Source organism: Prionailurus viverrinus, chromosome E1, assembly GCF_022837055.1.
Source record: "Prionailurus viverrinus isolate Anna chromosome E1, UM_Priviv_1.0, whole genome shotgun sequence".
Lineage (NCBI taxonomy): Eukaryota > Metazoa > Chordata > Mammalia > Carnivora > Felidae > Prionailurus > Prionailurus viverrinus.
Genome location: NC_062574.1, coordinates 22,588,028 through 22,614,430, shown reverse-complemented (window position 1 = coordinate 22,614,430; position 26,403 = coordinate 22,588,028). Strand labels below are relative to the sequence as shown.

The 26,403-nt window shown below is 47.9% G+C and overlaps 2 protein-coding genes across 7 annotated transcripts in view; both read left to right on the top strand.

Annotated features, from left to right (window-relative positions):
* The first annotated feature begins 613 nt into the window (after nucleotides 1-613).
* RAD51D (RAD51 paralog D) lies at nucleotides 614-16,966 on the top strand. The gene is made up of 10 exons (XM_047831774.1): nucleotides 614-976; nucleotides 1,308-1,369; nucleotides 1,585-1,703; nucleotides 8,787-8,868; nucleotides 9,099-9,233; nucleotides 9,740-9,835; nucleotides 13,448-13,538; nucleotides 13,660-13,730; nucleotides 16,178-16,342; nucleotides 16,486-16,966. The coding sequence occupies exons 1-10, from the start codon at nucleotides 895-897 to the stop codon at nucleotides 16,567-16,569; spliced, it is 987 nt and encodes a 328-aa protein (XP_047687730.1). The 5' UTR covers nucleotides 614-894; the 3' UTR covers nucleotides 16,570-16,966.
* Nucleotides 16,967-23,129: 6,163 nt separating this feature from the next.
* Nucleotides 23,130-26,403, top strand: part of RFFL (ring finger and FYVE like domain containing E3 ubiquitin protein ligase) — a 66,041-nt gene continuing 62,767 nt past the window's right edge. For 2 of the 6 annotated variants that reach the window (XM_047831770.1, XM_047831763.1), the window contains exon 1: nucleotides 23,213-23,350. The gene's annotated coding sequence lies outside the window, so the exon portion shown is untranslated. Of the gene's footprint in view, nucleotides 23,351-26,403 lie in introns of all 6 variants that reach the window. The other 4 variants (XM_047831772.1, XM_047831764.1, XM_047831767.1 and 1 more) reach the window with 4 other exon arrangements.

Sequence of the window (26,403 nt, the reverse complement as noted above, 5' to 3'; positions counted from 1 at the left end):
GATTTGTCCACTCTAAGTCCCGCTCTGCACCTACAGGTTGTGTAAACCTTTGGCAAGTGACTTCACCTCGCTGAGCCTCAGTTTCCTCCTCTGGAAGCTGGGGATAAAAACAGCAGCCGCCTTATTGGATTGTGAGGAGTTGTAAAGTTGTTTTATGTTTCCCAGAGGACGAGGCAAAGCAAAGGATATTTAAAAACGCCAAATCATATCTTCTGTGTTCCAAATCATCAGGGTTTTTGTTGTTAATTCATCCCCCAAAAGAGAAAGTGTTGTTTCAAAAATAGAGCCGCAGATGCCCTCTCTGCTGCTTCTGAGCACCTACCATAGAAATCTGTAATTACCCGGTATCTTGGACTCCTCTTCACTGTCCTCCCCACTAACACGTAGGTGCCTGAGGGTAGGGATGGTCCGTCGGGTCGAACTCCGCGGCCCAGCGTTTAGAACAGAAGCTGACGCCCGGGGGCGCGCAGCACGACCTGCGCGCGCGCCCCCGGAGGTGGGTGGAGGCGTGTGCGGGCGCGGGGCGTGGCGGGCGGAGAGCGGGTCCAGTACGCAGCGCGCGGCGGGCGCCGGGGAGCACGGGGGTGGAGTGTCGTGGGGCGGGGAACTGGGGACTGGGGACTGGGGGCCGGCTCCCGCCCCAACCGCCCTGTCGCCGCACGGCCAGCAGATGGCGCTGCAAGCCAGGTCCTGGCGCCTGGAAGGCGGAAGCGCGGCGTGGCGCGAGCAGCTGGGCTGAGGCGCGGAGACCCGGTGGGGCGCGCCCCCTCCGCGCTGCCGCCTTGCGCCCCTTCTCGAGCAGGGTGCCGCCGGGGCGAAGGGAGAGGGCCCCGCGGAGGCCCGCGGGACGACCAGCCCCGAGCCCGGCGTTACCCGGACCGACCCCCAGGGAACATGGGCGTTCTCAGGGCCGGGCTGTGCCCGGGCCTCACGCAGGACACAGTCCAGCTTCTGAAGAGCCGCGGGATCAAGACAGGTGACCGCGTGCGCGCCACCCAGCTGGGCACAGCGCGGACTAGGCGTAGCCGGGAGGGGTCCTCCCCGCACCCCTGTGCTCTGCCCCGCACCGCTCTGCAGAGCCTCGGGAAGGCGGGAGTGGGGCCAACCGAGCCCCTGGGGAGGGCAGAACCCCTACTGGGTGCCAGGCGCCCCGCCAGGCCCCACGGCTCTGTGCTGTCACGTAGGCCGCCTGGGACTGCCTGCCCCGGGGTAGAACCGTCACCTCGCTTTACAGAAGAGGAAAAGCCACGTGTGGGAAGCCCGGCGCCTCCCTTCCTGCCAATCAACCACGTGTGCTTTGTTTTCAGTGGTGGACCTGGTTTCTGCAGACCTGGAGGATGTAGCCCAGAAGTGTGGCTTGTCTTACAAGGTGAGCTATCTCCACGCTACAAACTTGGGTGTCTCTAAATGCTCAACCCTGAGTCAAAGGAGCAAAGGGCTCCCAGAGATTGAAAACTGGGGTGGCAGCAGCGTATGAGACCCTGGGATGCCCCCTCCCTTGGCGGGTCATTGCTGTGTGCTCCGGGCTGCTTTGGGTTGAAGCGATCCAGGCCCCATCTTGAGTTGCCCCCGCCCCTTTCGTAGGCCCTGGTTGCCCTGAGAAGGGTGCTGCTGGCTCAGTTCTCAGCTTTCCCCTTCAATGGCGCTGATCTGTACGAGGAACTAAAGACCTCCACAGCCATCCTGTCCACTGGCATCGGAAGGTTTGTATTTGGGGAAGAAGGGGAGAGGCTGGAGGACCGGGCTGCCTCCCGTACCGCCTTTCACTCTTGAATCTAGAGAGAGCAGGGTTTTTCAAGCTGTGATGAGGGCAGCATGGGCAGATGGCCAGGACTTCTGAGTTGTCTTACCTTATGACAGGGTTTCTTGACTTCGCACTTCTAATATTTTGGGATTTGTAATTATTTGCCCCGGGGGGGGGGGTGGGGGAGTGTCTGTCCTGTGCATTATAGGATTTTGGGCAGCATCTCTGGCCTCTGTTCAATAGATAACAGTGGTACCTCCCTTCTCCCCAGGTTGTGACAATCAAAAATGTCTCCAGATGTTGCCAAATGACCCCTGTGGGGGCACAATTGCTTCTGGTTGAGAACCACTATCCTATCACACAAAATGTCAGTATTTCATTATTATTCAGCAGATCAAAGCAGTTCTTCTCTGGCCCTGCTTCCCATTTCACTGAAGGACAGGGCAAGGAGCACATGAGTAGCTCAGTCGGTTGAGCGTCTGACTTCGGCTCAGGTCAGATCTCCCCGTTTGTGAGTTCGAGACCCGCGTCGGGCTCTGTGCTGACAGCTCGGAGCCTGGAGCCTGCTTCGGATTCTGTGTCTCCTCTCTCTGCCCCTTCCCCACTTGTGCTCTGTCTCTCTATATCAAAAATAAATAAATGTAAAAAAAAAATTTTTTTTTAAAGAAAAGGAAATCAGAGTGGTTCTGGAAAGTTCTGAGGCGGAGGCAGGCTGTGGGCATTGAGGAACATATGGGTCTTCTCTGAGTGCCTACCAAGAACCCAGCACCATGCTAGCACTCCACAGTACATTATTTCCTTTGTTCTCCACGACCACCATCACAGGTAAAACCACCATTGGCTAGATGAAGAGACCGGAACTCCAGTTAAGTGACGTGGGCAAGTTCGCACAACTAATAAGTGGCCCTTGAGGCTGTACCTGTCACACTTCTGACTCGGACTGCTCTGTCCTGTTGCCTGCCTCCAGGAGGGAGGCCGTGATGTGAAAATGAGCTGTGGGCACGGAGGCAGAGGTGTGCAGGGTGGACCGGACTAGGGAGGCTCGCAGGAGAGAGGCCAAGACCGAGATAGTAGCGGTGGAGTGCGTGAGTCCCATCGAGAGCAGGTGACAGCAGGAGACGCATTGAAAAGATGCGCAACAGGCCTTGCTACCTGGTGGGATGTGGCTGTGAGGAATCAGATGATGTGCTGGGTTTCTGCCCTCCTCACAACGTTCTCTGGACAGTTAACGGATGGATGTAACTTTTAAAAGGGAGGTGGGGAGTTCTGTTGTCACGCTGAGGAAATGCTTCATTAACCCAAATTAAATGAGTTTCTTTGTTGTAGGCCATCTCAGAGCCTGATGTGCAATGTCAGTCTTTACAAGGACAATAGAGAGTGAAGTGGACCTTGTAAGAAGCTGTATTGACTGGGGGAGACAGGTGATTCCCTGAAGGCTGGTCTCTCTGTATCTCTGTATCTCCAAGGCTGGAGCTAGGTCTCTCTGTGTCTCTGTATCTCCCTCGTTTTAGAGTAAGACCTTCAGGAAATGGTGAGGTACTTAGGTCATGTTGGAATGAACGGCTGGAAAAGAAAAGACTGAAAGCCAATCCCAAGGGAAAGGGGGAGGCTAACTCCCAGAAATCACTCGGATTCAAAGCAAGTCGTAAGAGCAGGGTGTGCTTCTGCTGCACCAGGCAGGCGGGGCGAGGTGTCTCTCTCTGACGTCGCATGCCCCGAGTTAGAAGTGCTCGGTAGGAGAGCCCTGTGGGCAGTAGGAGGCATGAAATGAAAACACAGGAACACAGCTAAGAAGTCAGCGGAGAGGGGGATTTGAGAATTCCTTATGCAGCGTGGTCCTCGTGGCCAAGAACGAGGTTGATTCTTGTCTGGAGAGTCAGTACCAGTGGTTTAGCCCAGGCTACACATTAGAATCAAATGGGAGGTTAAGAAAAATTCTGACTTAATTACTCTAGGTCAGTGGGTCCCACACATGTCTGGGCATTAGAATCACTTGGGGAATCTTTAAACATTCCAAAGCCCATGCCTCCTGCAGACCAATTAAATCACATTCTCTGGGGATGGGACACAGGCATCAGTAGGTTTTTTTTTTTTTTAACACTTTTTGTTTTTTAATGTCTATTTATTTTTGAGAGAGAGACACAGAGCACGAGCGGGGGAGGGGAGAGGGAGAGGGAGACATAGAATAGGAAGCAGGCTCCAGGCTCCGCGTTGTCAGCACAGAGCCCGACTCGGGGCTCGAACTCCTAAACTGTGAGATCATGACCCGAGCTGAAGTCAGATGCTCAACCAACTGAGCCACCCAGGTGCCCCAGGCATCAGTCGTTTTTGAAGTTCCCAGGTGATTCCACTGTGCGGACAAGTCTGGGAACTGCTGACAGAGGCCTCTTTTTCAAAACTCCTCTGGAGACTTTAATATGCAGGCAGGATTGAGAATCACTAGTCTAGCCTAGTGGTTTTCAAACATGCGCACGCATCCAGATCACCTAGAGGCCTTGTTGAAATCAGATACAGTCTCCAGTTTCTGATGCAGCGGATGTGGGGCGGGGCCTGATAATTTGCATTACACACCAGTTCCCAGGTGACCCTGTTGCTGCTGGTCTGGGGACCATCCCAGGAGAACCGCTGCCGCTGCCGTGATGGAGCTAGGGATTGTCTGGTCCCAGCAGGAGAAGCCACAGGCTACTGGAGTGGTGATAAGAGTGTTTTGACTGGCAGGGACGTGTGCCTATAATCATGGAGTCCTTGGAATCGAAATAGATGGAGTATTTACTGAGGTGATGCTTGGAGTACACAGGAGGGTCAGGGGAGGTCTTCCAGAACCTTTGCAGAGTACTGGGGCCTGGGAAGGGGTTTGCAGGGCTGGGAAAGGGATGCATGAGGTCAGGACATGGAGCCATTAGTATGGGCTGTGGTGTAGATAGAGAAGCTTCAGCCCACAGGTCAGGCAGGGAGTGGAAAGTGGTTAGTGACCTGTTTCATCGTGGTTCAAGGACAGGATGTGGATTAGGAATTGGCTGTGTCTTGAGTTTATCCCAAGGCTTCTGCAGCCAGGGTTTTGGCAATATAGGAACTAATTGGTACTTTTCTATCACTTGCTTCTCTGGGAACATTCACTGTTCATCTCCTGTGTTTCTGGCACTATGCCAGTGTCGGAGCCTAGTCCTTGCCCGTGGGTGCTCTGGGCCAAATGGGGAAGACAGACAAAAACAAGCACATAGAAAATAATTACCAGCTCCTAGAACTGAGTGAGTTCAGCAAGGCCTCAGGATACAAGATCAGCACATAAAAATCAATTGCATTTCTGTATACTGAAAATGAACATGTGGAATTGGAAAATTAAAACATAATACCATTTACAGTTGCCCCAAAGAAAATGAAATACTTGGGTCTAAATCTAACAAAGCAGGTATGGGAGCTGTATGCTGACAATTCAAACTTGCTGATGAAAGAAATGAAAGATGACCCAAATAAATAGAGAGACCCACTATATTCGTGGATTAGCAGAGTAAAGACGGCAATTCTTCACAAACTGCCCTAAAAACTTCATGCAGTTCTTACCAAAGTCCCAGCGGATTTTTTTTGACGGTAGAGATAAGGCTTATTCTAACAATTAAACAGAAAAGCTAATGATGTAGGATCACTAAAACAATTTTAAAAAAGGATAAAGTTGGAGGAATCAGTCTGCCACATGCTAAGGCTTACAATAAAGCAGTAATCAAGACTGGTGTGGTATTGGCCACGCAAAAGACACAGATCAGCGGAGTGGCGTAGAGAACCTAGCAGTACACTCACAGATATGGCCAACTGATTGTTGACAAAGGTCCAAAAACACTTCAGTGGAGGAAGGATATAATCTTTCAACAGTGGTGCTGGAGCTGGTGGGCATCATGGGGTAATAAGTATCCCTAAACCCCTCATCTCACACAAAAATTGAAAATGGATCATGGACTTAAATGTACAACTGTCAAGCTTTTATCTTTATTTTTATTTTTCAAGATGTTATTTAAAGTAATCTCCGCACCCTACGTGGGACTCAAACTCACAACCCCTAGATCAAGAGTTGCACCCTCCGACTGAGCCAGCCAGGTGCCCTAAGACTGTCAAGGTTTTAGAACAAAATATAGAAAATCTCTGGAACTAGGGCGAGGCAAAGGGTTCTTGGATGTGACACCAAACGTGTGATCAATTAAAAAAAGATAAAATTTTTAATCAAAAAAGTAAAAATAAAAACTAGTCAAAATGTAAAACTTCTGCCCTGCAAAAGAGGACAAAAAGACAAGCTATAGACTGGGCACAGTATTTGCAAGCCACATATTCAACAAAGGACTTGCATCTAGAATATATAAAGAATTGTTAAAACTCAATGGTGAGGGGCACCTGGGTATCTCAATCGGTTGAGCATCTGACTCTTGATTTCAGCTCAGGTCATGATCTCTCACAGTTCATGAGTTCAAGCCCCATGTCGAGCCCCACTTCAGTCTCTGCACAGAGCCTGCTTGGGATTTTTTCTCTGTCTCTCTGTCTGTCTGTCTGTCTGTCTCTCTCTCTCTCTCTCTGTCTCTCTGTGCCCCTCTCCCACATGTACACACAAGTTTTCTCTCTCCCAAAATAAATAAATAAACTTAAAAAAAAAACTCAATGGTGAAACAATCCAGTTAGCAAATGGTCAAAAGACATGAACAGATATTTCACCAAGGAGGACATACAGGTGGCAAATAATCACATGAAAAGATGTCAAACATTATTAGTTATTAAGGAAATGCAAATTAAAACCACAATGAGGGGCACCTGGGTGGCTCAGTTTGGCTTGATTTCGGCTCAGGTCATGATCTCACAATTCGTGAGTCCAAGCCCTGTGCTGGGCTCTGAACTGACAGTACGGAGCCTGCTTGGGGTTCTGTCTCCCTTTCTGTCTGCCCCTCCCCCACTCATGATCCCTCTCCCTCCCTCCCTCCCTCCCTCCCTCCCTCCCTCTCTCTCTCTCTCTCCTCTCTCTCTAAAAAATAAATAAATAAGCATTAAAAAAATAAACAACAAAACCAAACCACAGTGAGATATTACTGCACACCTACCAGAATGGCTACAATAAAAAGTAGTGATAGCAGCACCTGGGTGGCTCAGTCAGTTAAGTGTCCCAACTTCGGCTCAGGTCATGGTCTCTCACGGTTAGTGGGTTTGAGCCCTGCATCGGGCTCTGTGCTGGCAGCTCAGAGCCCGGAGCCTGCTTTGGATTCTGTGTCTCCCTGTCTCTCTGCCCCTCCCCTGTTCATGCTCTGTCTGTCTCTCTCAAAAATAAACAAACATTTAAAAAGCAGTGATAGGGGCGCCTGGGTGGCGCAGTCGGTTAAGCGTCCGACTTCAGCCAGGTCACGATCTCTCGGTCAGGGAGTTCGAGCCCCGCGTCGGGCTCTGGGCTGACAGCTCAGAGCCTGGAGCCTGTTTCCGATTCTGTGTCTCCCTCTCTCTCTGCCCCTCCCCCATTCATGCTCTGTCTCTCTCTGTCCCAAAAATAAATAAACGTTGAAAAAAATAAAATAAAATAAAATAAAAAAAATAAAAAGCAGTGATAAATACCAAATGCTGGTAAGGATATAGAGAGACTGGATTACTCATACATTCTTAGTGGGATAGTAAAATGGCATAGCCACTCTGGAAAATCAGTTAGTAGTTTCTTATAAAATTAATATATGCTTACCACACAACCCCGAGGTTGTATTCTTTTTTTTTTTTTTTTTACATTTTATTTTTAAGTAATCTTTATACCCAACGTGGGGCTCGAACTTACAACCCCAAGATCAAGAGTTGCATGCTCTACTGAGTCAGCCAAGCACCCCCTAGGAGTTCTATTCTTTTTTTTTTTTTTTAACGTTTGTTTATTTTTGAGAGAGAGGCAGAGTGCGAGTGGGGGAGGGACAGAGAGAGAGGGAGACACAGAATCTGAGGCAGGCTCCAGGCTCTGAGCTGTCCGCACAGAGCCCGATGTGGGGATTGAACTCACGAACTGTGAGATCATGACCCGAGCCAAAGTCGGACACCCAACCGACTGAGCCACCCAGGCGCCCCTAGGAGTTCTATTCTTACACATTTATTCCAGAGAAACAAAAACAGGTTTACACAAAAACCTGTACACAAATGTTCATAGCAGTTTGATTCATAATTGCCCCAAAGTGGAAACAGCTAGAACAGACTTCAATGGGTGGGTGGTTAAACACACTTGGTACATCCTTACCATGGGCTCCTTCTCAGCAATGAAAAGAAACGGCTATGGATACAACAACTTGGATGGATCTTAAGGGAATGATGCTGAGCAAAAGAAACTAGCCACAATGGCTGCATACAGTGTGATTCTATGTCCATAACATTCTGGAAACAACATGATAGAGATAAAGAACAGATTGGTGGTTTCCAGGGGTTAGGGGAGTAGGGGTTGAATGGAGGGGTGTGGCTATAAAAGGGTGGCTATAAAGGGAGCCTTATAGTGATGGAGACATTCTGTGTCTTGATTGTGGTGGTTGCATAAACCACGTGTGATACGATTCCATAGAACTGTACGCACACACACATAACACTGGGGATATCTGGATAAGCTCTGCAGATTGCACTAGGGTTGCCTGGCGATGTTGTACTGTGGTACAGTGTATCTTACAGTGCAGGAGGCTGCCGTTAGGGACAGTGAGGCGAAGGGTACATGCAACACCCCTGTACGATTTTTTTTTGTGCAACTTCCTAATGAATCTATAATTATTTCAGAGTTTAAAGGAAACCCACAAGGGACTGAGATTCAGATCAGGAAGGAGGACCTTTTGATGGGGCAGCAGAGACCTCTGTGGGGAGTGATCTTTAGGCTGAGAGTGAACAGATGAGGATGGCCCCAAGCAGGATCTTGTAGCCGTGCCCTCTTTCCCCAGAGATGTTCAGATCGTCTGGGCAGAACCAGTGCTGGGAAGGAATGTCTTCCTTTTCTTCTTGGTTCCTACTCCCCTCTGTTCCCTCCAGTCCCCTGGGTTGATTCTCATCCTTCCTCCTCTTCTTTCATCAGCCTAGACAAACTGCTTGATGCTGGTCTCTACACTGGAGAAGTGACTGAAATTGTAGGAGGCCCAGGTAGCGGCAAAACCCAGGTACATGTGCGGCCAGCAGCCAGGAGGACAGGGGGAGGTGGGTACATAGCTCCGTATCCCTGAGGGAGCTTCTCCCAATGTGCTTGTGACTCAGAACTTGGAAGAGAGAGGATGGGTGATGAGGAGTGGGGCTTGAACTTGGCTCGATCGTGTCACTGGGCTTTGGACAGGATTTGGTGGGGAGTTCTCATTTTGGGGGCTCAAGTTCTCCCAATGCCTTGTCTTTTCAGGTATGTCTTTGTGTGGCTGCAAATGTGGCCTATAGCTTGCAGCAGAATGTTGTATACGTTGATTCCAATGGAGGACTGACAGCCTCCCGCCTCCTCCAGCTGCTTCAGGCTAGAACCCCAGATGAGGAGGAGCAGGTAAGGGGTAGGAGGGTTGAGTTCCTTTGAGGTTCTGACACAGAAAGACCCAAGTATCCCTTATACTGCAAGAATTATGGCCATTTGGATTAATAGTCATTTCTATTAATACTTCCTGTACTCTTCAAGCTTCCCCTGTTATGACATTATCCTAGCTGGGATGCTACCGCACTGATCTCCCAGGTAATCCAACCCTTGCGCACCCTAAGTCATGGCTGGCAAACACCCAGCATCTGTGTTTCCTTCCCATTGCTTGCCCTCAGCAGACGTTCCTAACCAGCTCTGCCAGTCATACTTCCCCGACTGCACTCTGACTTGGCTTTGTAGGTCAGCCCCCGGCAACCACCAGTGTGAGAACTGGCCCAGTAGACAAAACCCATCTGCCATCTTGGACTTGAGTCCTTATGTCTAGATGCGTCTGCTCAGGTTTAAAATCCCTCTTTAACTTGCTTGATCCCCTGCTCCCTCTTATTGAAAGCCCCTCCCTCTCTTTCCCACCTCTTTAGGCAGGAGCTCTCCAGAGGATCCAGGTGGTTCGTGCGTTTGACATCTTCCAGATGTTGGACGTGTTGCAGGACCTCCGAGGCGCTATGTCCCAGCAGGTGAGCCTACTGTTCTGTCCCTTCCTGCTTCACCCAACTTGCCAGGGCGATCTGTATGTGGGCAGGTGCCCTACGACAGACTGTTTGGAAATGCAGATGTGCAATCTGGTGACTCTAGCTGTGCATGCCACTTCCAGGATGGGACTCCTGAGTGCTAAATCCATTCCTGAGTACCTCATTGTTTACATGCCCATATTTCCTGCTAAACAGTAAGACCCTTGAGTGCAAGGATCATGTCATACTCATTTCTGCATTCATTCCCCCACAGGATCAGCTAGGATTACTTTCAGCGGCAAGTGATAGAGTCTGCCTGACAGACACGTGAACCTTGAGGACATTTAATTATCTCACATGAGTCTGGAGGTTGGCTGGTCCACAGTATCAGGGCTCTAGGGTGGTGTGTCTGATTCTCTTGCTCTTTCCCCTCATGATTGCAAAGTGGCTGCTATAGCTCTAAGCCTTATGTCTTCACACATCAACCCTGGTGTTCAGGGCAGTAATAGATGGCCCCTTTTCTGTACTTCTCTCCTTTTATCAGGAAAGAAAAATCTGTCTTCAGAAGCCATTAGTAGACTTTGCTTTACATCTAGTTGGCCAAAACAGAGTTTTATGTGTATCTCAGACTAGGACTTGGGCCCACTTTCCATGATGTCAGGAGATTTCTGCCCAGTACCTGAAAACCTTCAGAATCCTGTAAACAAGGAAGAGGAGTTTAGAATGGCATTTGGATTGGTACTGCACTATACTTGCCTAGGTACTTAGGATTTGGTGCACTGATTTATGAGCTACTAGATTTAGAAAGACATCTTAGAATAGCTCAATTCATTAAAAAAAGAAAAAAAAAGAATAGCTCAATTCATGTTAAACTCTGACCCCAAAGCATAACATGTGCATGTAAAGTAAATCATTTTTACAAACTTCAGAATGTACTGAAGAGATACTTGCCATAGGAGCCATTGCTGATTATGACCCATGTGTGTTGAGACATGAAGTCAAGTAGCCTTGATCTAATCCAACCCTCTATTTCTAGAGATGAGAGTGAGGTCCAGAGAAGTTTAGTAAGTTATTTATAGTCACCACATAATAAGGATAAGAACTAAGCAAATAACCCAAATCTCTCAACTCCCAAGTCAAATGACTGTATTTTTTTTTTTTTTTTTTAAATTTTTTTTTTTTCAACGTTTATTTATTTTTGGGACAGAGAGAGACAGAGCATGAATGGGGGAGGGGCAGAGAGAGAGGGAGACACAGAATCGGAAACAGGCTCCAGGCTCTGAGCCATCAGCCCAGAGCCCGACGCGGGGCTCGAACTCACGGACCGCGAGATCGTGACCTGGCTGAAGTCGGACGCTTAACCGACTGCGCCACCCAGGCGCCCCAAATGACTGTATTTTTTACTGGAAGACCGTTATGATAGTATGTATCCTATTATTGTATAACAAATTACATAAATTTAATGACTTAAAACAACACATGTTTACTACCTCACAATTTCTATGGGTCAGGAGTCTGGCACAGTTAGCTGGGGCCTTTGCTTAGGATCTCAGTAGTCTGTAATCAAGATGGCAGCTGGGCTGTGTTCTTATCTGGAGGCTCAACTGGGGGAGAATCCACTTATAAGTTCACTCAGGTTGTTGTCAGAATTCATTTCCTAGTGGGGTCCAGTTTCTTGTTGGCACACTGCCCCCTGTTGTCTGCCATGTGGCTCTTTCCATAAGCAGTTCACAGCATGACCACTTGCTTTCAAGACAGCACAAGAATGAGAGCAACACGCAGTCTCATATAGCATAATGTAATCTTGGGAGTGATGTTTCATTACCTTTGCCGTATAACGTAGCCTAGACAAGAGAGTAACATTCCAACACCTTTGACACTGTATTAGTCAGAAGCAAGCCATAAGACTCACCCGTAGTTGGGGGGAGGGGATTATATGAGAGCTTGTACACCTGGAGGTGGGGGTCAAGGGGCTGCTTTAGGTTTTGTCTGCCACAGATGACAGTTGTGAGAGCCTGGCTGTCCCCATTTTAGCCAGAGATTTCAACCTGCTCTCCCAGAGTGAGGAAGAGTTAAGCTGATTTCAGCTTTAGCTTCTCTTCTGCCGTCTTCTCTTAGACAAGCTGATGGCCGAGAGTCAGAAACTGGAAGATGAACGAAGACATGCAAAAGACAGGCCAGATAATGCTGAATATCCAAGATCTGGTTGGCATGAAGTGAGAAAGAAAGCTGTAGAAACAGAATCAGCAAATGGCTTGGATATAAGGAGTAAGGGAGGTTAGGTCCAAGATGCTAATGCTTGTGTAAAGACAAAAGTTTATGGTTTTAACAGATGGCTGTCTATATAGTCTATATTTAGAACCACTTCAGATGCAGAAGATGAGGCCCTAGAGGCATGATGATCTGGAAAGAGACAGTGAAGTAAATAGAAGGCTAACCCTTCAGCACAGGAAGTTAGGAATTTGGGGAGTAGGAAGGAGAGGGAGAAGAGGGACCTGAAAAGATGGTGGAGGGCTGGCCATCAGGAGAAAGATGGCTGCTAAGAAAATTCAGGACTGGAGCACCTGGCTGGCTCAGTCAGTAGAGCATGTAACTCTTGATCTCAAGGTTGTGAGTTCAAGCCACACGTTGGGTATAGAGATTACTTAAAAATAAAATCTTAAGGAGTGCCTGGGTTGCTCAGTCGGTTAAGCATCTGACTCCTGGTTTCGGCTCAGGTCGTGATCTCACAGTTCGCGGGACTGAGCCCCACATGAGGGTCTGCACTGACAATGCTGAGCCTGCTTGGGATTCTCTCTCTCCTCTCTCTCTGCCCCTCCCCTGCTCATGCACTCTTTCTCTCTCTCTCAAAATAAGTAAATACACTTAAAAAATATAGTAAAATCTTAAGGGGTGCCTGGGTGGGTCAGTCAATTGAGCGTTCAGCTCTTGATTTCGTCTCGGCTTGTGATCCCAGGGTCGTGGGATCGAGCCCTGAGTTGGGCTCCACATGAGCATGGAACTTGCTTAAGATTCTCTCGGGGTACCTGGGTGGCTCAGGCAGTTAAGCACCCTACTCTTGATTTTGGCTTAGGTCATGATCTCACAGTTTGTGAGATCAAACCCTGTGTGGGGCTCCGTGCTGACAGCTGGGAGCCTGCTTGGGATTCTGTCTGTCCCTCTCTCTCTGCCTCTCCCCTGTTCACATGCTTTCTCTCAAAAGAAATAAACATTAAAAAAAAGAAAGATTCTCTCTCTTCCCTCCTCTGCTTATCCCCCTCGCACGTGTGTGTATGTGCTCTCTAAAAAATAAGATAAAATAAAATAAAATCCTAAAAAAAGAAAAAGAAAATTCATGGCTAGGGCTATAGAACTTGGAACAGGGATTTCACAAATATATTTTGGTGTATCTGTGATGTCCTTTGATTTAAAACCTCTCTCTCCACCCAAGTCTTCAGTAAAATCTCTCATACCTACATAGGAGCTGGGGTGGGGGGACTGAAAGTCCATGAAACCTGCACAGCTAATATTTGGGGTTGGGGAACTTACTTCTTACCAGTTCCGGATAGAGGAGCAATCTTGTCCTGTAATGGACACCCCCTAGAGACTAAGTGGTTCATGGCACCTGCTTCTCCCCAGGTGAGCAGTGCCTCAGCGACTGTGAAGGTGGTGGTTGTGGACTCGGTCACTGCCGTGGTCTCCCCACTTCTGGGAGGTCAGCAGAGGGAAGGTAAGAGGTGTGGCAGAGCCCACAGCCCGGGACATGACCTTGCCTCCCAGCTCTGAAATCCAGTCCCCATCCAGCCTAGTCCCGGGTGCCCTGCTGCCCTCGCCCTTTGCTTCTCTTCCAGGTTTGGCCTTGATGATGCAGATGGCTCGAGAGCTGAAGACCCTGGCCCGGGACGTTGGCGTGGCGGTAATGGTGAGGAACTGGACTTGGCCAGCTTGCTGCTTTTGTGTCTGATCCCAGGGCTTTGCCAAGGGGGCACATGAATTCAATTTCTAATTCAGTTTCTAGGCTGTTTACTTCCCTTAAATGGCAACCTCTGAAACCCGAAAGTGGCCCTTTAGGAAAGGGTCCTGGCCCAACTTCCCTGGGTCATCGAGCACTGGATTTTGATGGGACTGGACGTAAATAGCCAAGGGGTCAAGGACAGTCTTGTTTTTCTTTTTACTTTAAGACAGGTTTATTTGAGTATAATTCACACAGAGTAACTCTCTTCTCATTTAAAGTTTGGCTAACAGATACTAATGTATCCAGTCTTGTTACCCTGGCACAATCAAGATCTCAACTATTTTGGTCACCCCAAAAAGGTCACCCAGCCCCAGACAACCACCAATCTGGTTTCTATCTCAATAGTTTTGCCTTTTAAGTCTGCATTCTTCTCATAGGGCAAAATAGTTAAATATAGGAATCAAATTTGCAATAAATCTCCACATCCACAGAAATCATATTAATATTTTTGTATATCTCCATAGGATCTTTTTTCTCTGCATATATACCTATATGTTTAACCAGCTTTCCAACTAAACTGTAACCTTGTTTAAAAAAAAAAAACTCAGGGCACCTGGGTGGCTCAGTTGGTTAAGCGTCTGACTCTTGATTTTAGCTTAGGTCATGATCGCACAGTTTGTGGGATCGAGCCCCATATTGGGCTCTGTGCTGACAGTGTGGAGCCTGCTTGGGCTTCTCTTTCTTCCTCTCTCTCTGCCTCTCTCTCTCTCTCTCATAATAAATAAAATTTTTTTTAAAAAACTCATTCCATTTCCCATGTCTTTAGATGTTTTAAGAATGCCATTTTTAGCAGTTATATATTTTATTTTATTTTTTTAATTTTTTTTTAACGTTTTTATTTATTTTTGAGACAGAGAGAGCCAGAGCATGAACAGGGGAGGGGCAGAGAGAGAGGGAGACACAGAATCGGAAGCAGACTCCAGGCTCTGAGCCATCAGCCCAGAGCCTGACGCGGGGCTCGAACTCACGGACCATGAGATCGTGACCTGAGCCGAAGTCGGACGCTTAACTGACTGAGCCACCCAGGCGCCCCAGCAGTTATATATTTTATCTAATACCTAGGTTACAGGGGTCAGCAAAGTTTTCTGTAGAGGGCCAGACAGTAAATAGTTGAGGCTTTATGGCCATACGGTTTGCATCACAACCACTCAACTCTGCCTAGATAGCATGAGAGCAGCCATAGACAATACTTGAGCAAAAGGGCATGGCTATGTTCCAGTCACATTTGATTTTCAATAACAATTTTGGGCCACATTTGGGTATTAGTTTGCCAGCCCCTCGTATACCATAATGATCTTGGGGCCTGTAGGTCATTCCTGGTTTTCCTCTTATTTTAAGGAAGACGCCAGTGAACAACACGCTGATACCTAAATCTCTTTGCACATTTCATATTATTTCCTCGAACTCCTGAAAGTATATTCCCTGAGTCAGGGTTGCATGCATTTTCTTTTTCTTTTTTTTTTTTTTTTAATGTTTATTTACTTATTTTTGAGAGAAAAGGAGCACACACAAGCAAGGGAGGGGCAGAGGTAGACACAATCTGAAGCAGGCTCCAAGATCTGTGCTGTCAACACAGCACGACGGGGAGCCCGATGGGGCCATGAGACCATGACCTGAGCTGAAGTCAGACACTTAACCAACCGAACCACCCAGGCACCCCGAGGGTGCATGCATTTTTAAATGTGTAGATGCCAACTAATTTCCAGGGAGGTATTCTCATTTCTACACCCACCAGCAGTGTTCTTGAGTCCCAGGGCCTCCCTCTCCTGACTTTAGAATGCACGTGATCACCTGCTTGTGCCTCTGGCTCAGGCAGTGGGGACTCGGTGACGAATAAGCCACATCCCCTGCCCCTGGTTGGGGTCTGGTGGGGAGAATCTTATTAAGAGGATGCCGTGAGGCTCAGGTCGCCTACCTATGACTATCCTGGGCAGAGTAGAACGGACTGACCAGATTACGACCTCCCTTTCAAAGCTCCCCCAACCTCCCCACACACAGAGGCACTCCCTGACACAAAAGGCTGGGTGGACGTGGTCTCAGGATGCCTGTCTGCTGGGTCGGGGAAGCCCGCCGCTGGCTTCCCTTCAGCAAAGGGCAGACAACACTGCTTTTCCCAGACACATGCCCCATCACCTTCTGTCCAAGTCCAGCCTGAGGCATTGTGATTTAATGGAAAGAGTTGAGCACAAGTGAGGACCCACGGTTCTTAACGCAGGACCTGCTGTTACTAACTTATGGAGCCTTGGGGAAGTCATTTCTCTGTGCAAGGCCTCAGTTTTCCCACTTGTAGAATGAAGCAGTAGGAACTGATGTCCTCTACACTTGCATTAAGTCTTTGATGCTTTCTTCCCCAGGTGACCAATCACATGACCCGAGACAGGGACAGTGGGAAGCTCAAACCTGCCCTTGGACGCTCCTGGAGCTTTGTACCCAGCACCCGGATTCTCCTGGACATTGAGGAAGGGGCAGGGATGTCAGGCAGTTGGCGCAGGGCCTATCTGACCAAATCTCCCCGTCTGGTGAGCCAGCCCCAGGGGAAAGCCAGGAATCGGCCCAGATGTCTTATAGAGACATCTTGGATGCTGAGACCCTGCAACCAAAGTGGCCACCGGCTTGGGCTGCTTCACTCAAAAACTTACCCTTCCCTCCTGTCTTCTCCCAGCCAACAGGTTTCCAGGAGATGGTAGACATTGGAACCTGGGGGACTCCAGAGCAGAGCCCCACGTCACAGGGAGATCAGATGTGACTGTTCTACTGATTGGGAAAGGGAGGGCCATCATGGGCCCCCCAACTCTGTGCACAGTAACACCTGCTGTTCACTGCCATCCAGCGCTTGGGATTCCAGTCGAAGCTCTTGGGCTGGACAGAAGAGGCATCTCTGTTTCCGCAGCCTCTCTTTCTGTGGAAACAGAGCTACAGGCGAGAGAGGTGCTGTGGTGGAAGGACCCAGAAATCCATGCCGGTGCCAAGTTTTCTTCCTTGTTTCTATCATGTATGTTTCCAGTGGGAGCTGAGTTCACCCTGGCTTAGGGCATTTCTGAAGAGGCATGCTAGTAACTGAGCAGAACCCTTTGTGTCATTGTTGTGCCTGCACTCCATCCTTACACAGTGACTGAGCCATGAAGCCTCCGGCTTGCCCCCGCTTCTGTCTGTTTTGTTTGTTTTTGTTTGGGGGTTTTTGGCCTCTGTTTTTCCATCCGTAAGATGGAGCTCCCCTAGCTTTGTCTCTGAGGTACTAGGTGGAAGTGCCCTTGTAAATGCAAAACCTTTATCTATGTCATGTTCTGAAAAATACAAAGACGAAATTCCCTGAGCCCCAAAGCCACCTAATTTCCCCCCAGAAGGTTGTTTTTCACTTTCTCCTGGTGAGGTTCCAAAGAACGGTTATTCCTTTTTTCCCTCTTGCCGATTTGGTTTCACACACCTGCATGCATCACCATGACTAGGTGAGATTGTGAACTCCCTGCAGTCCCAGGGATATAATCTAACAGGAAGGGAGGATGTGACCACAGTGAATCCAGCTACTTGTTTATTATGCACAGTGCCTTGCAGGGCCCCTCTACAGTATAGAGTAGCCAAAGGTGCTGAACCATAGCCTTGCCCATAAACAGACAGAGGAGAATTTGCACAGTAAATAGAGCCAGCTGGGAAAATTGATGCTGGCGTAAATAATACATGGCAAATCTAGTCCTTTATGCAGAAATTCATTGCCAGTGGCTCCGAGATGCAATATAATTACCCTTCTCTTCCTGCCAGCTGTACCACAGCCTGGTGCCCTAGTGTATGAAATAACCCCCCTGTCTGTTATTGGCACTGTGGCCATCCATCTGAGGGCTGTAGCCGTGGCTGGGGGGGTGGGCAGGGGGTGGTGAGGAGGACACCAGGGAAAGAATAATAAAAGGCAAAGTAGAGAAATGATCAGAATTGTTTACTGACTACATTTTTTAAAGGAAGGTCGCCTTTCTTGGTTAGAGAGCCTGTCATGTAATTAATTAGTTGTGTCTTGGCTGCAGGAAAAGGGGGGTCAGAGTTACAGGGGGAAGCTAGGACATTAAGATGATGAACGTAGCTGAGGCAGAAGCAGGAAGCGTGGAGGACCGGGAACGAGCAGCACGCTGGCTCCGGGGTATCTGCCTGAACGAAGACAGGGTTGGTGAGCCTAAGATGAGGGGGAGCCCGGCACTGCTGCTTGCAGAGAGGACCCTGGGAGAAATTAATGTTCGGTATCCTCACACCATGAGGGGCTGGCCCATTTCTGCAACCATAGCAGGGAAAAATACGTTAAGCTAGGAGTTGCAAATCCCTGCCGCTCCTGACATTTGGGCATTTTGAGCCCACAGAGGTAATTTCTGCACAGCGGTCTCCCCAATCACTCAAGGGTTCTTTTTTTTATGGAACTCAGGAGTCCAGGTAGTCACGACCAACCAGAGAGGGAAACTGAGGCCCAAAGAGGAGGAGTGATGGTCCCATGGCAGAACAGGAGCGGGCACCCAGGACCCCAGAGACCTTTGGGTCTCCTTGTTACCTTTAGTTTCCCATCTGCATACTTCTCTTCCCCTGGACAATTCACTGCAACTCAGGGTGCCACAGCCATCACCCAGGTGGCCTCACTGGCCACGGGAAGCTGCCCCATTCGCTGCTGCTCCAGACCACCTTGTGACATTCCTGCAGGATCCTGCCCCCCCCCCCCAACCCCCAAGCTTGCTTCCTCCCTGGATCTTGCTCTCAGACCAGGGCTTCACCTCACCCTGCGTGCTGCCACTGCACACTCCATTCTGGGCAGGCTGCACGGTGCGTTGGCCTAGCAGGCCTCGGGCCAGGCTGGCTCTTTTGCCCAAGTGCCTTTTGCTCCCTTTGCTTATGTGTCTGCTGTGTCAGGTGCACACTCACCCTGACATCCTCCCTTTTTTATGCAGCAAGTATTGTCTAGATAGACATCATAACCCCTCTCTGCCTCTCTTTCTGTTCACTTGTCTGCCCACGAGCTCAAGATCCATTTTAAGAGCCCCCATGTCAATTTTCCTTTTGTTCTCTCTGCAGTCTGGGAGCTCAGTAATGGTTAACTATATGAATGGGTGGGCTCTAATGCATTTTAAAGATGGCAAATGAGGAACGCAGGGATGTTTTTCTCTAGATCTAGATAGTTATTGATTCCCCAGAGTAGCTTTTTATAGAGCTTTCTACGGAGGATTCTTGTATGTCCTGGGTTTGATATTAGAAAAAAATTAATGTTGAGTCCCTACTCCGGGGCTGGCACTTGATGACATTAAGTCAGGCACCTGAGCCCCCAGAGACTCTCAGGCAAAAAAAGGTCCATGTCTCCTTGAGGCTGCTCTCCACTGCAAGTAACAAAACCTGGCCTAAAGAGGCTTAAACAATAAGGACATTATCTCCAGTTACAAGGAGTCCGAGTTTGGCTTGTTCAGTGGCTCAGTGTGAAGGGGTATAAGGCCTCTTTGATTTCTCCACTCTGCCTTCCTTTTGTGTTGGTTTTGTCTTCAAGCTCATTTTCCTCATTAAATTCTGGATGTGGCCATTCTGAGCATCAATCCAGACATGACAGTATCTATAGGCAGGAACCCGGGCCTTGGGTCCTTTTAAGAACCAGGAAAATTCAACTTCTGGCCAGAGCAGATTTACCTCATACCTTAGCACAGAATTGCTTTCTTATAGCCCACACCTAAATCATGGCAAGGGAAATGGGTCTGTGATTGGCTGAGACCAACAAGAAAATAGCCTTAGGGCTGGGGTCAGGCTTCTCTTAAGCACATGCTGTGGCCTTCTGGGAAATGGGGCACTACTAGAAAGGAGGGAGTTGCATGGAGGAATTAGACATCCAGTGGGCAGCCCCAAGTCCAGAAGGCAAGTTTTTCAAGGCTCTCATGTGCTTAGGCCCTTTGTACACATCTCATTTAGATCTTAGAACAGACACCCTTCTAGCATGGGGAATCATTTCCATTGTACAGACAATAGGAGCCCAGCAAGGCTAAGGACATAAGGCTAATAAGTGATAGCAACAGAATCCAAACTCGGGTCTGTCTCATTCTAAACTCTTCTCTCCATCCTCATGCTGCCTTCAGCTGTGAATATGTAAACGTTTTGATAAAACTCTTTGTTGGGGTGCCTCACTGGCTCAGTCGGAAGGGCATGTAGCTCTTAATCTAGGGGTTGTGAGTTTGAGCCCCATGTTGGGTGTAGAGATTACTTAAATATAAAATCCTAAAAAAAAAAAAAAAAGATTATTTTTCATATTTTGCCCAGAGAGCAGCCAAGGCTATATACACCCTGAGCTCTTTTCAGCTTAGTTCACCATAAAAAGCTGCATCAGAGATCTACTTTATTAGCTCTTCCCAATTTCCCCTAGGGAATTTACAAGAGACTGCATGACTTAGACTCCTTAAGCCTCAGTTTATCTGTGAAATGGGAAAAATAAGACCTGCTGCTTATAATTGCTTTAGGTTCATATGGTTTACGTAAAGCACTGAAGACTTTTCCAGGCCTATAATGGGACTTAACCTCATATTATTATTATGAGGCTTCTGATGCCTGGGAGATAATTAGTGACAGCTTCCTTCTGTCCGGGCAAGGCCAGCTTCAAGGAAGTATGACCAGTGCAGTTGCACAGAGCCCTGTGCTTATATTCTACTGTTGCCATCCTGAAATTCTTAATACTTTTGGAACAAGCATCCCATATTTCGCACTGTGCCCTGCAAGCTACGTAACCAGTCCTGTCCCCAGCAATGAGTAGAACTCTTGTACTGGCCCTTCCCTTTGGAAAATACCCTACCACTGATTTCTTAGGGAATAACTCCCTTAGAGAGTTACCTCCTATAGAAAAATTGGGGTTAACATCTTGTGTCTTATCTCTGTTCCATTCTGGGGTAATCTACATGGCCTCTTTCAGAAAGGAATACTTTATATTTTACATAATTTACTAGGTTCAGAGAAGTTAAGAGGGGGCTGATGAAGTAGAATGATGATTTGGGGTTTTGGATAAGGAAAAGATCCAGGTTCAAAATGCTGCGGGGCTCTTTCTGGCCAAATTACTCAGGCAAGGTAAGGTGTTTGGTCTCATTGGTAAAATCTATGTTGTGGGGGAATTATATTTTCCTTATTGGTAAAATTACATTGTCTCAGGGGAATTTAACAGATAATCTATGCAAAATGCCTTCCATAGAGAGTCTGGCACCTAGTAGGTGCTCAATCACCATTAATTCTTTCGGCTCTTGCCAGAAGTAACAAAATCAGGGCACTAGAACTTACAAACCATGCTGCTACTAATAAAAGAAATAATATGATTTATTTTTTCACTACTGTTTTGGGAAAGGCATGTGCTTCATAAATATGTATTGGAAAGTACTTAGCAAATGAGTAGAAATAATAAAAATATGTCAAAGTAAACTGCTCCTATAAATATGTCACTTGGTAGACAAATTAGTGTTTTATTACTACTAAATACTATTGCTTGCCGAAAAGGATTTTAGATTACTTGCACAATGGGTACATTATTGAGTGCCTCTGCAGAAGGACACGATAAAGATGAAAAATAGTGATGGTGATAATGCTAAAGGTGGAGAAATGAGAAGTGTGGGTAAATGCAGCTCTGAGACCTCCTTGCTTCAGAGATCTGCACATTATTTAGCAGCATTCCAATGATTTAGCTATAATATGGACCAGAGGGCCCTGGGAAAAAAATGACCTCTATAGGATGTTATGAATCTAGGCTCTAACCCATGGATTGAGCACACTTCCCTTTGGAACTGAGCATTCGGCCTGTAAACTGAGCTTACAAAAACATCTCTGGGCCTCACCCTATCCTTGCTCTGAACCTATTAACTTTCTATGACTATAATTAACACTGAGAGAAGGAGAGATCAGGTGGAGAATACTGGGCCTTAATCACAGGTCACAAATCCATTTCAGAATGAAGATGAACAATGTCCTGAGAGGGGAAAATAAGAGACAATAAATGCCTTCACTGGGAGAATTAAAGCCCTGGAGAGAAGCAGAGAGGACAGAATTCCATCAAAGAAAGTTACGAATATAGTCAGGTAGGAAAAAGATGAGCACATTTAATTTAGGGGTAGGAGACCTCTAGAAGGCTAGTCTTTTCATGAGTTCCTGGGGGTGGAAAGACCTGGTTTAAAATTTCAACTTAGCCTTTTTCTACCTGTGTGGCTTTGGGTGAATTAATCTTCAGATCCTTGTTAATAACATGGGAATGACAGGACTCAGTTTGCTGGGTTGTGAAGATTAGAAATCATACTTGTGAGAGTCTACGTGTATAGATGATAGTATTTTTACATCACTTCCTTGTGATGCTCATTATTTTCAAATACAAACTGTTCACAACTGTGGGAGGTTTTGACAGGACCCTAAAAATAGGAGAAAGTATCACTAGACTTGGTCAGAATGATGAGAATGTATATTATTTTCCTAAGGCATTTTCCTAGTCTACACTGGCTAACGATCCCCCATGCAACCCTTGTGCTTTATAGTTTGCTAAGCACTTCTCCGTAGTGCTCCGTAATCCTCATACCAACCTACCTCCTAAACCATTCCAATTCTTTCAAGAATGAGGAAGCTGGAGTTTGGAGGTGTTAGTACCTGCTGAAAGGTACACAGCCGATGAATAGCCAGGGTGGGCTCCCGAGCACAGGGTCATTTTCCTTTTACTAAGGCCTTCCTCTGAGCAGTTTCCTCACCCTCTTAGGGTAAAACTAACCCTGGGGGTTTAGACTGGGAAATCCTAGAAGAGGGAGGTGCCAGCGAGTGAGTGGGACAAGCTTGGGTTTTGATGTCTTACAGATCTGGCTTTTAATAGCTTTCCAGCTACAGAACCTTGACTAAACTAATGAACCCTGATGGGCCCGGGTTGCCTCCATTATGAACCATCACTTGCTTATAGCATTGTTGCGAGGAACAATGAGATAGGAGAGGCGACTCACAACCTCTTACAACGAAACCAGTTCAAAGATGTTAAAGGACTCGCTCAAGGTCACCAGGCTGGACCACCATCTAGCTGAGCCTCAGACCTGGACTCCAGCTCGTCGCGCAGTCTGGTGACCAAGGCAACGAGGAGCAGAGGGATGCCCAGATAGGGGCGAATGCATGCATCCACAGGACTCAGGCTCGGACTCGGCCAGCCCCGCCTCCGGCGGCCCCAGCTCCGCCAGGGGGCGCGCTCGGAGGCCGCGCTCTAGCCCGCCGCGTGCCTCGCCCCTCTCTATGGTGGCTCGGGCGCTGCGGGAGCGGAGGCGCGCTCCCGAGAGGGGGCGGGGCCGCGCCGGGGGCGGGGCCGCGCGAGGGGCGGGAGCGGCCGGGCCGGGCGGCTGGGGATGGGTGGGGGGGCCAACTTCCTGGGGCCGCCCGTGAGGATGTCACGACCGCCCCCCGGTGCCCCTCAGCCCCGGAGACGCCGCCGCGGCGGAGTCCGAAGCCCCCCTGCCTGAGGCGTCCGCGGCCCGGATCCGGCTCCTCCCCTCCCCTCCCCTCCCAGGTGCGGACCGGGCGGGCGGCCGCGGCAGGTGAGGAGGCGGCGGCGGCGGCGCTGGGATCCGCGGGGCGCCCGGCCTGGGTGGGGTCCTGGGGGAGGCCGGGGTGGGGGCGCTGCTCGGCCTCGGCTCTCGCCGCGCTGTGGTCTGGAAGCGCCTCCTCCGTGCGGGGCGCGGCCTGGGACTCTCCCTGCCTCGCTGGAAGTCTCCGCATCCGGGGCAGCTCGCACCTGTCCCAGTAAAAGTCCTTCCAAAGAAAGCATTTCACCTGTGGGGGCAGTAACAGGAGACGGGTCTTTTCAAATATCCCCAAACGCCTTACATACCGGCAGGTTCAATTGGTTTGTGGGGGGAAAGATGCCGCCTTACGGCAGAGGAAACTGAGTCAGGTACGCGGCGGCCTGGTGCCCCCTTAAAGGAGCTGGCTTGTCCCTGCTTCCTAGCGGAGGAGCCTTTCGGGCCTCTCGGAAGGAGACGGCTGGAGTTTGGAGGCTTAGTGGAGAAGTTTGGGAATGTGCTCCCCCCAACCCCCTCCCGCTTTAGGGATTTGTCCTCTGTTCGTGTGAGGTGGTGTGTGAGGTCGTCAGTGGCCAAGACGGAGAGGGAAGTGGGACCTCTCTGCAGCCGGCAGCCCCTGAGACATTTGCCCAGGCGTAGGGAAGTATGGCTAGACCAGGGGAGTCAGAGCATGGCAGGCATCTGTCTGCTCAGAGCCTGATTTCGGGCTGGTAGAAGATACAAACAACAGCATATTTTCTCCTTTTTGTTGGCCTGTCATTTATTCTAGTGGGAAAAAACTGCTTGTGTAATCAAGGAAGGGTGTATCAAGCTCCTCCCAGTCTACCGCAGGGAGGAATTACGGTTAGCTTGGAAATAGGGCTTTACCCACTACTGTCACTTTGCACCTTGGCTAAAGGCCACGGTGACCTAATTACAGACATCCACAGGTGAATGTGGCCTTCTAGAAAGCAGCGAGTTCCTTATTCATCCCCTTTTACAGGTGGTTTGGAGGACCGGGAAGATTTCCCGTCACTCCTGTTGCTACAGCTGTCTGGGGAGCCTTGTCATTTTCTTAGTGACAATTCAAGTTACTGCAATGTGACCAAAGCTGTCCTATTTATTGAGCCATTTTTTTTAGGAATGGGAGTAGGCAGGGGACAGGTGCAGGGCCGAGTTCCTATACAGAGTTCCAGGGTTGGAAGATGCAGGGTTTCTCTCTGTTCAGGGGATTTCAGGTTTGAATAACTTCTCTATCGTTTTTTCCTGATTGTGTTCTTTTTCACATTCAAGGAAGTGGGTGATGGCAAGTATTTCTGAAGCATTATGGCATATTTCCTAATAATTTTGGACTTCAGAGTACAGTTCATAAATTACAGTTGATTTACAGGTGTTATTTTTCTTAAGTTTGGAAGTTGTGTATAACAACTTGATGTGGCAAGGCTAAATAATAACTTGATTGTGCTTGAAGGAAATTTCCATGTAATCTAGGAGACACCCACACACTTTAATGTCTATATCTAATTATGAAGATAAGCCCACTAAAAACTTTCAAATTGGTCAGGTAGAGGTAGAGAGCTGTTACTCTGTTTACATTGGGATCAAGGGTTTTAAATCCTCTAAATTGATTTAATTTAACCATTTGCTAAAATAATATGCACAAAACAAGAGCTGTTCTCAGATTAGAAATTAATTTGTTTTTTTTAAATTTTTTTAATGTTAATGTTTAATATTTATTATTGAGAGACAGAGTGTGAGCAGGGGAGGGGTAGAGAGAGGGGGGGACACAGAATCTGAAGTAGGCTCTAGGCTCTGAGCTAACTGTTAGCACAGAGCCCGACGCGGGGCTCGAACTCACCCAACTGTGAGATCATGACCTGAGCCGAAGTCAGTCGCTTAACCGACTGAGCCACCCAGGTGCCCCAGAAATTAATTTGTTTTTAATCTTTCTCATGGCCAAGGGGTTGACATAACTAACTGCTTAGCACTATCTAATAATGCATCTTTAAGGCCTCTTAAGATAGCAGTGGAAAAAGCATTTTCAATTACCAGCATTTAGAAAAGACAAAACAGCAACAGTAACAAAAAAGGGCACAATTTCTTCCCTAAACACATGTTCACTGTCATGTTTAATATAGCCACACCCATCTGTAAGAGTATTGTCCCTAGAACTTTCTGGAAACACCTATAGACACCTAAAGAGTGTTAGGGGGACAAATTCCACCTTGATGTCTTATAATAGAATCTTTAATGCTGCTATTGCTTTAATGGTAGATTAGAGACTTAAAAAAATATTTATTTTGAGAGAGAGTGCTGCACCCATGAGCAGGGGGAGTGGGGGGGGGGAGAGAGAGAGAGAGAGAGAGAGAGAGAGAGAGAGAGAGAATCTCACGCAGGCTCCACAATATCCACTCAGAGCTCCACACGTGGCCTGAACCCACGAACCTCAATATCATGACCTGAGCTGAAATCAAGAGTTGGTCGCTCAACCGACTGAGCCATCCAGGCGCCCCTAGAGACTTTTATATCAAACTTGTACTGACCATAGTGTTTATATTTTGGGATGAAAGTTTTAACCTATGTACCTTTCGAATCTCCTCACCTCTGCAATACAGAGCTAAGTTATAATTTAGAGTTTAATGAGAATACATAGTTTTCAATTGCTATTGGTTAAATCTCAAGGGACGAGCTGCTTTATTATTGTTTGGTAATGATTACTGGTTTGGTAATGATTACTGGTTATTATTTTTGTTTGGTTACTGGTTATTGGTAGTGGTTACTTGTGTTTATGTAAGAAAGATTTTGGTAATTATAAGGACAGTCTATTTTTTTATTACCTTTTTTTGGTTTATTTTTTAATTGAACTATAGTTGACACACAAGGACAGTCTTTTTATATGCAAACACGCGAACTCCCATTCTTTCAATAGGGAAATGGTTTGGTCATTTTCTTGTATCATGACTTTATATTATCAACAGTGTTTTAAATAGGACTTTTAATAGGATATTCTGTTACATCTCAAATGAAAGCCATCCCTGACAGGAAGGAATCCTAGGCCTTGGCTCTCCCAGTTTCCAGGATTTATCAGT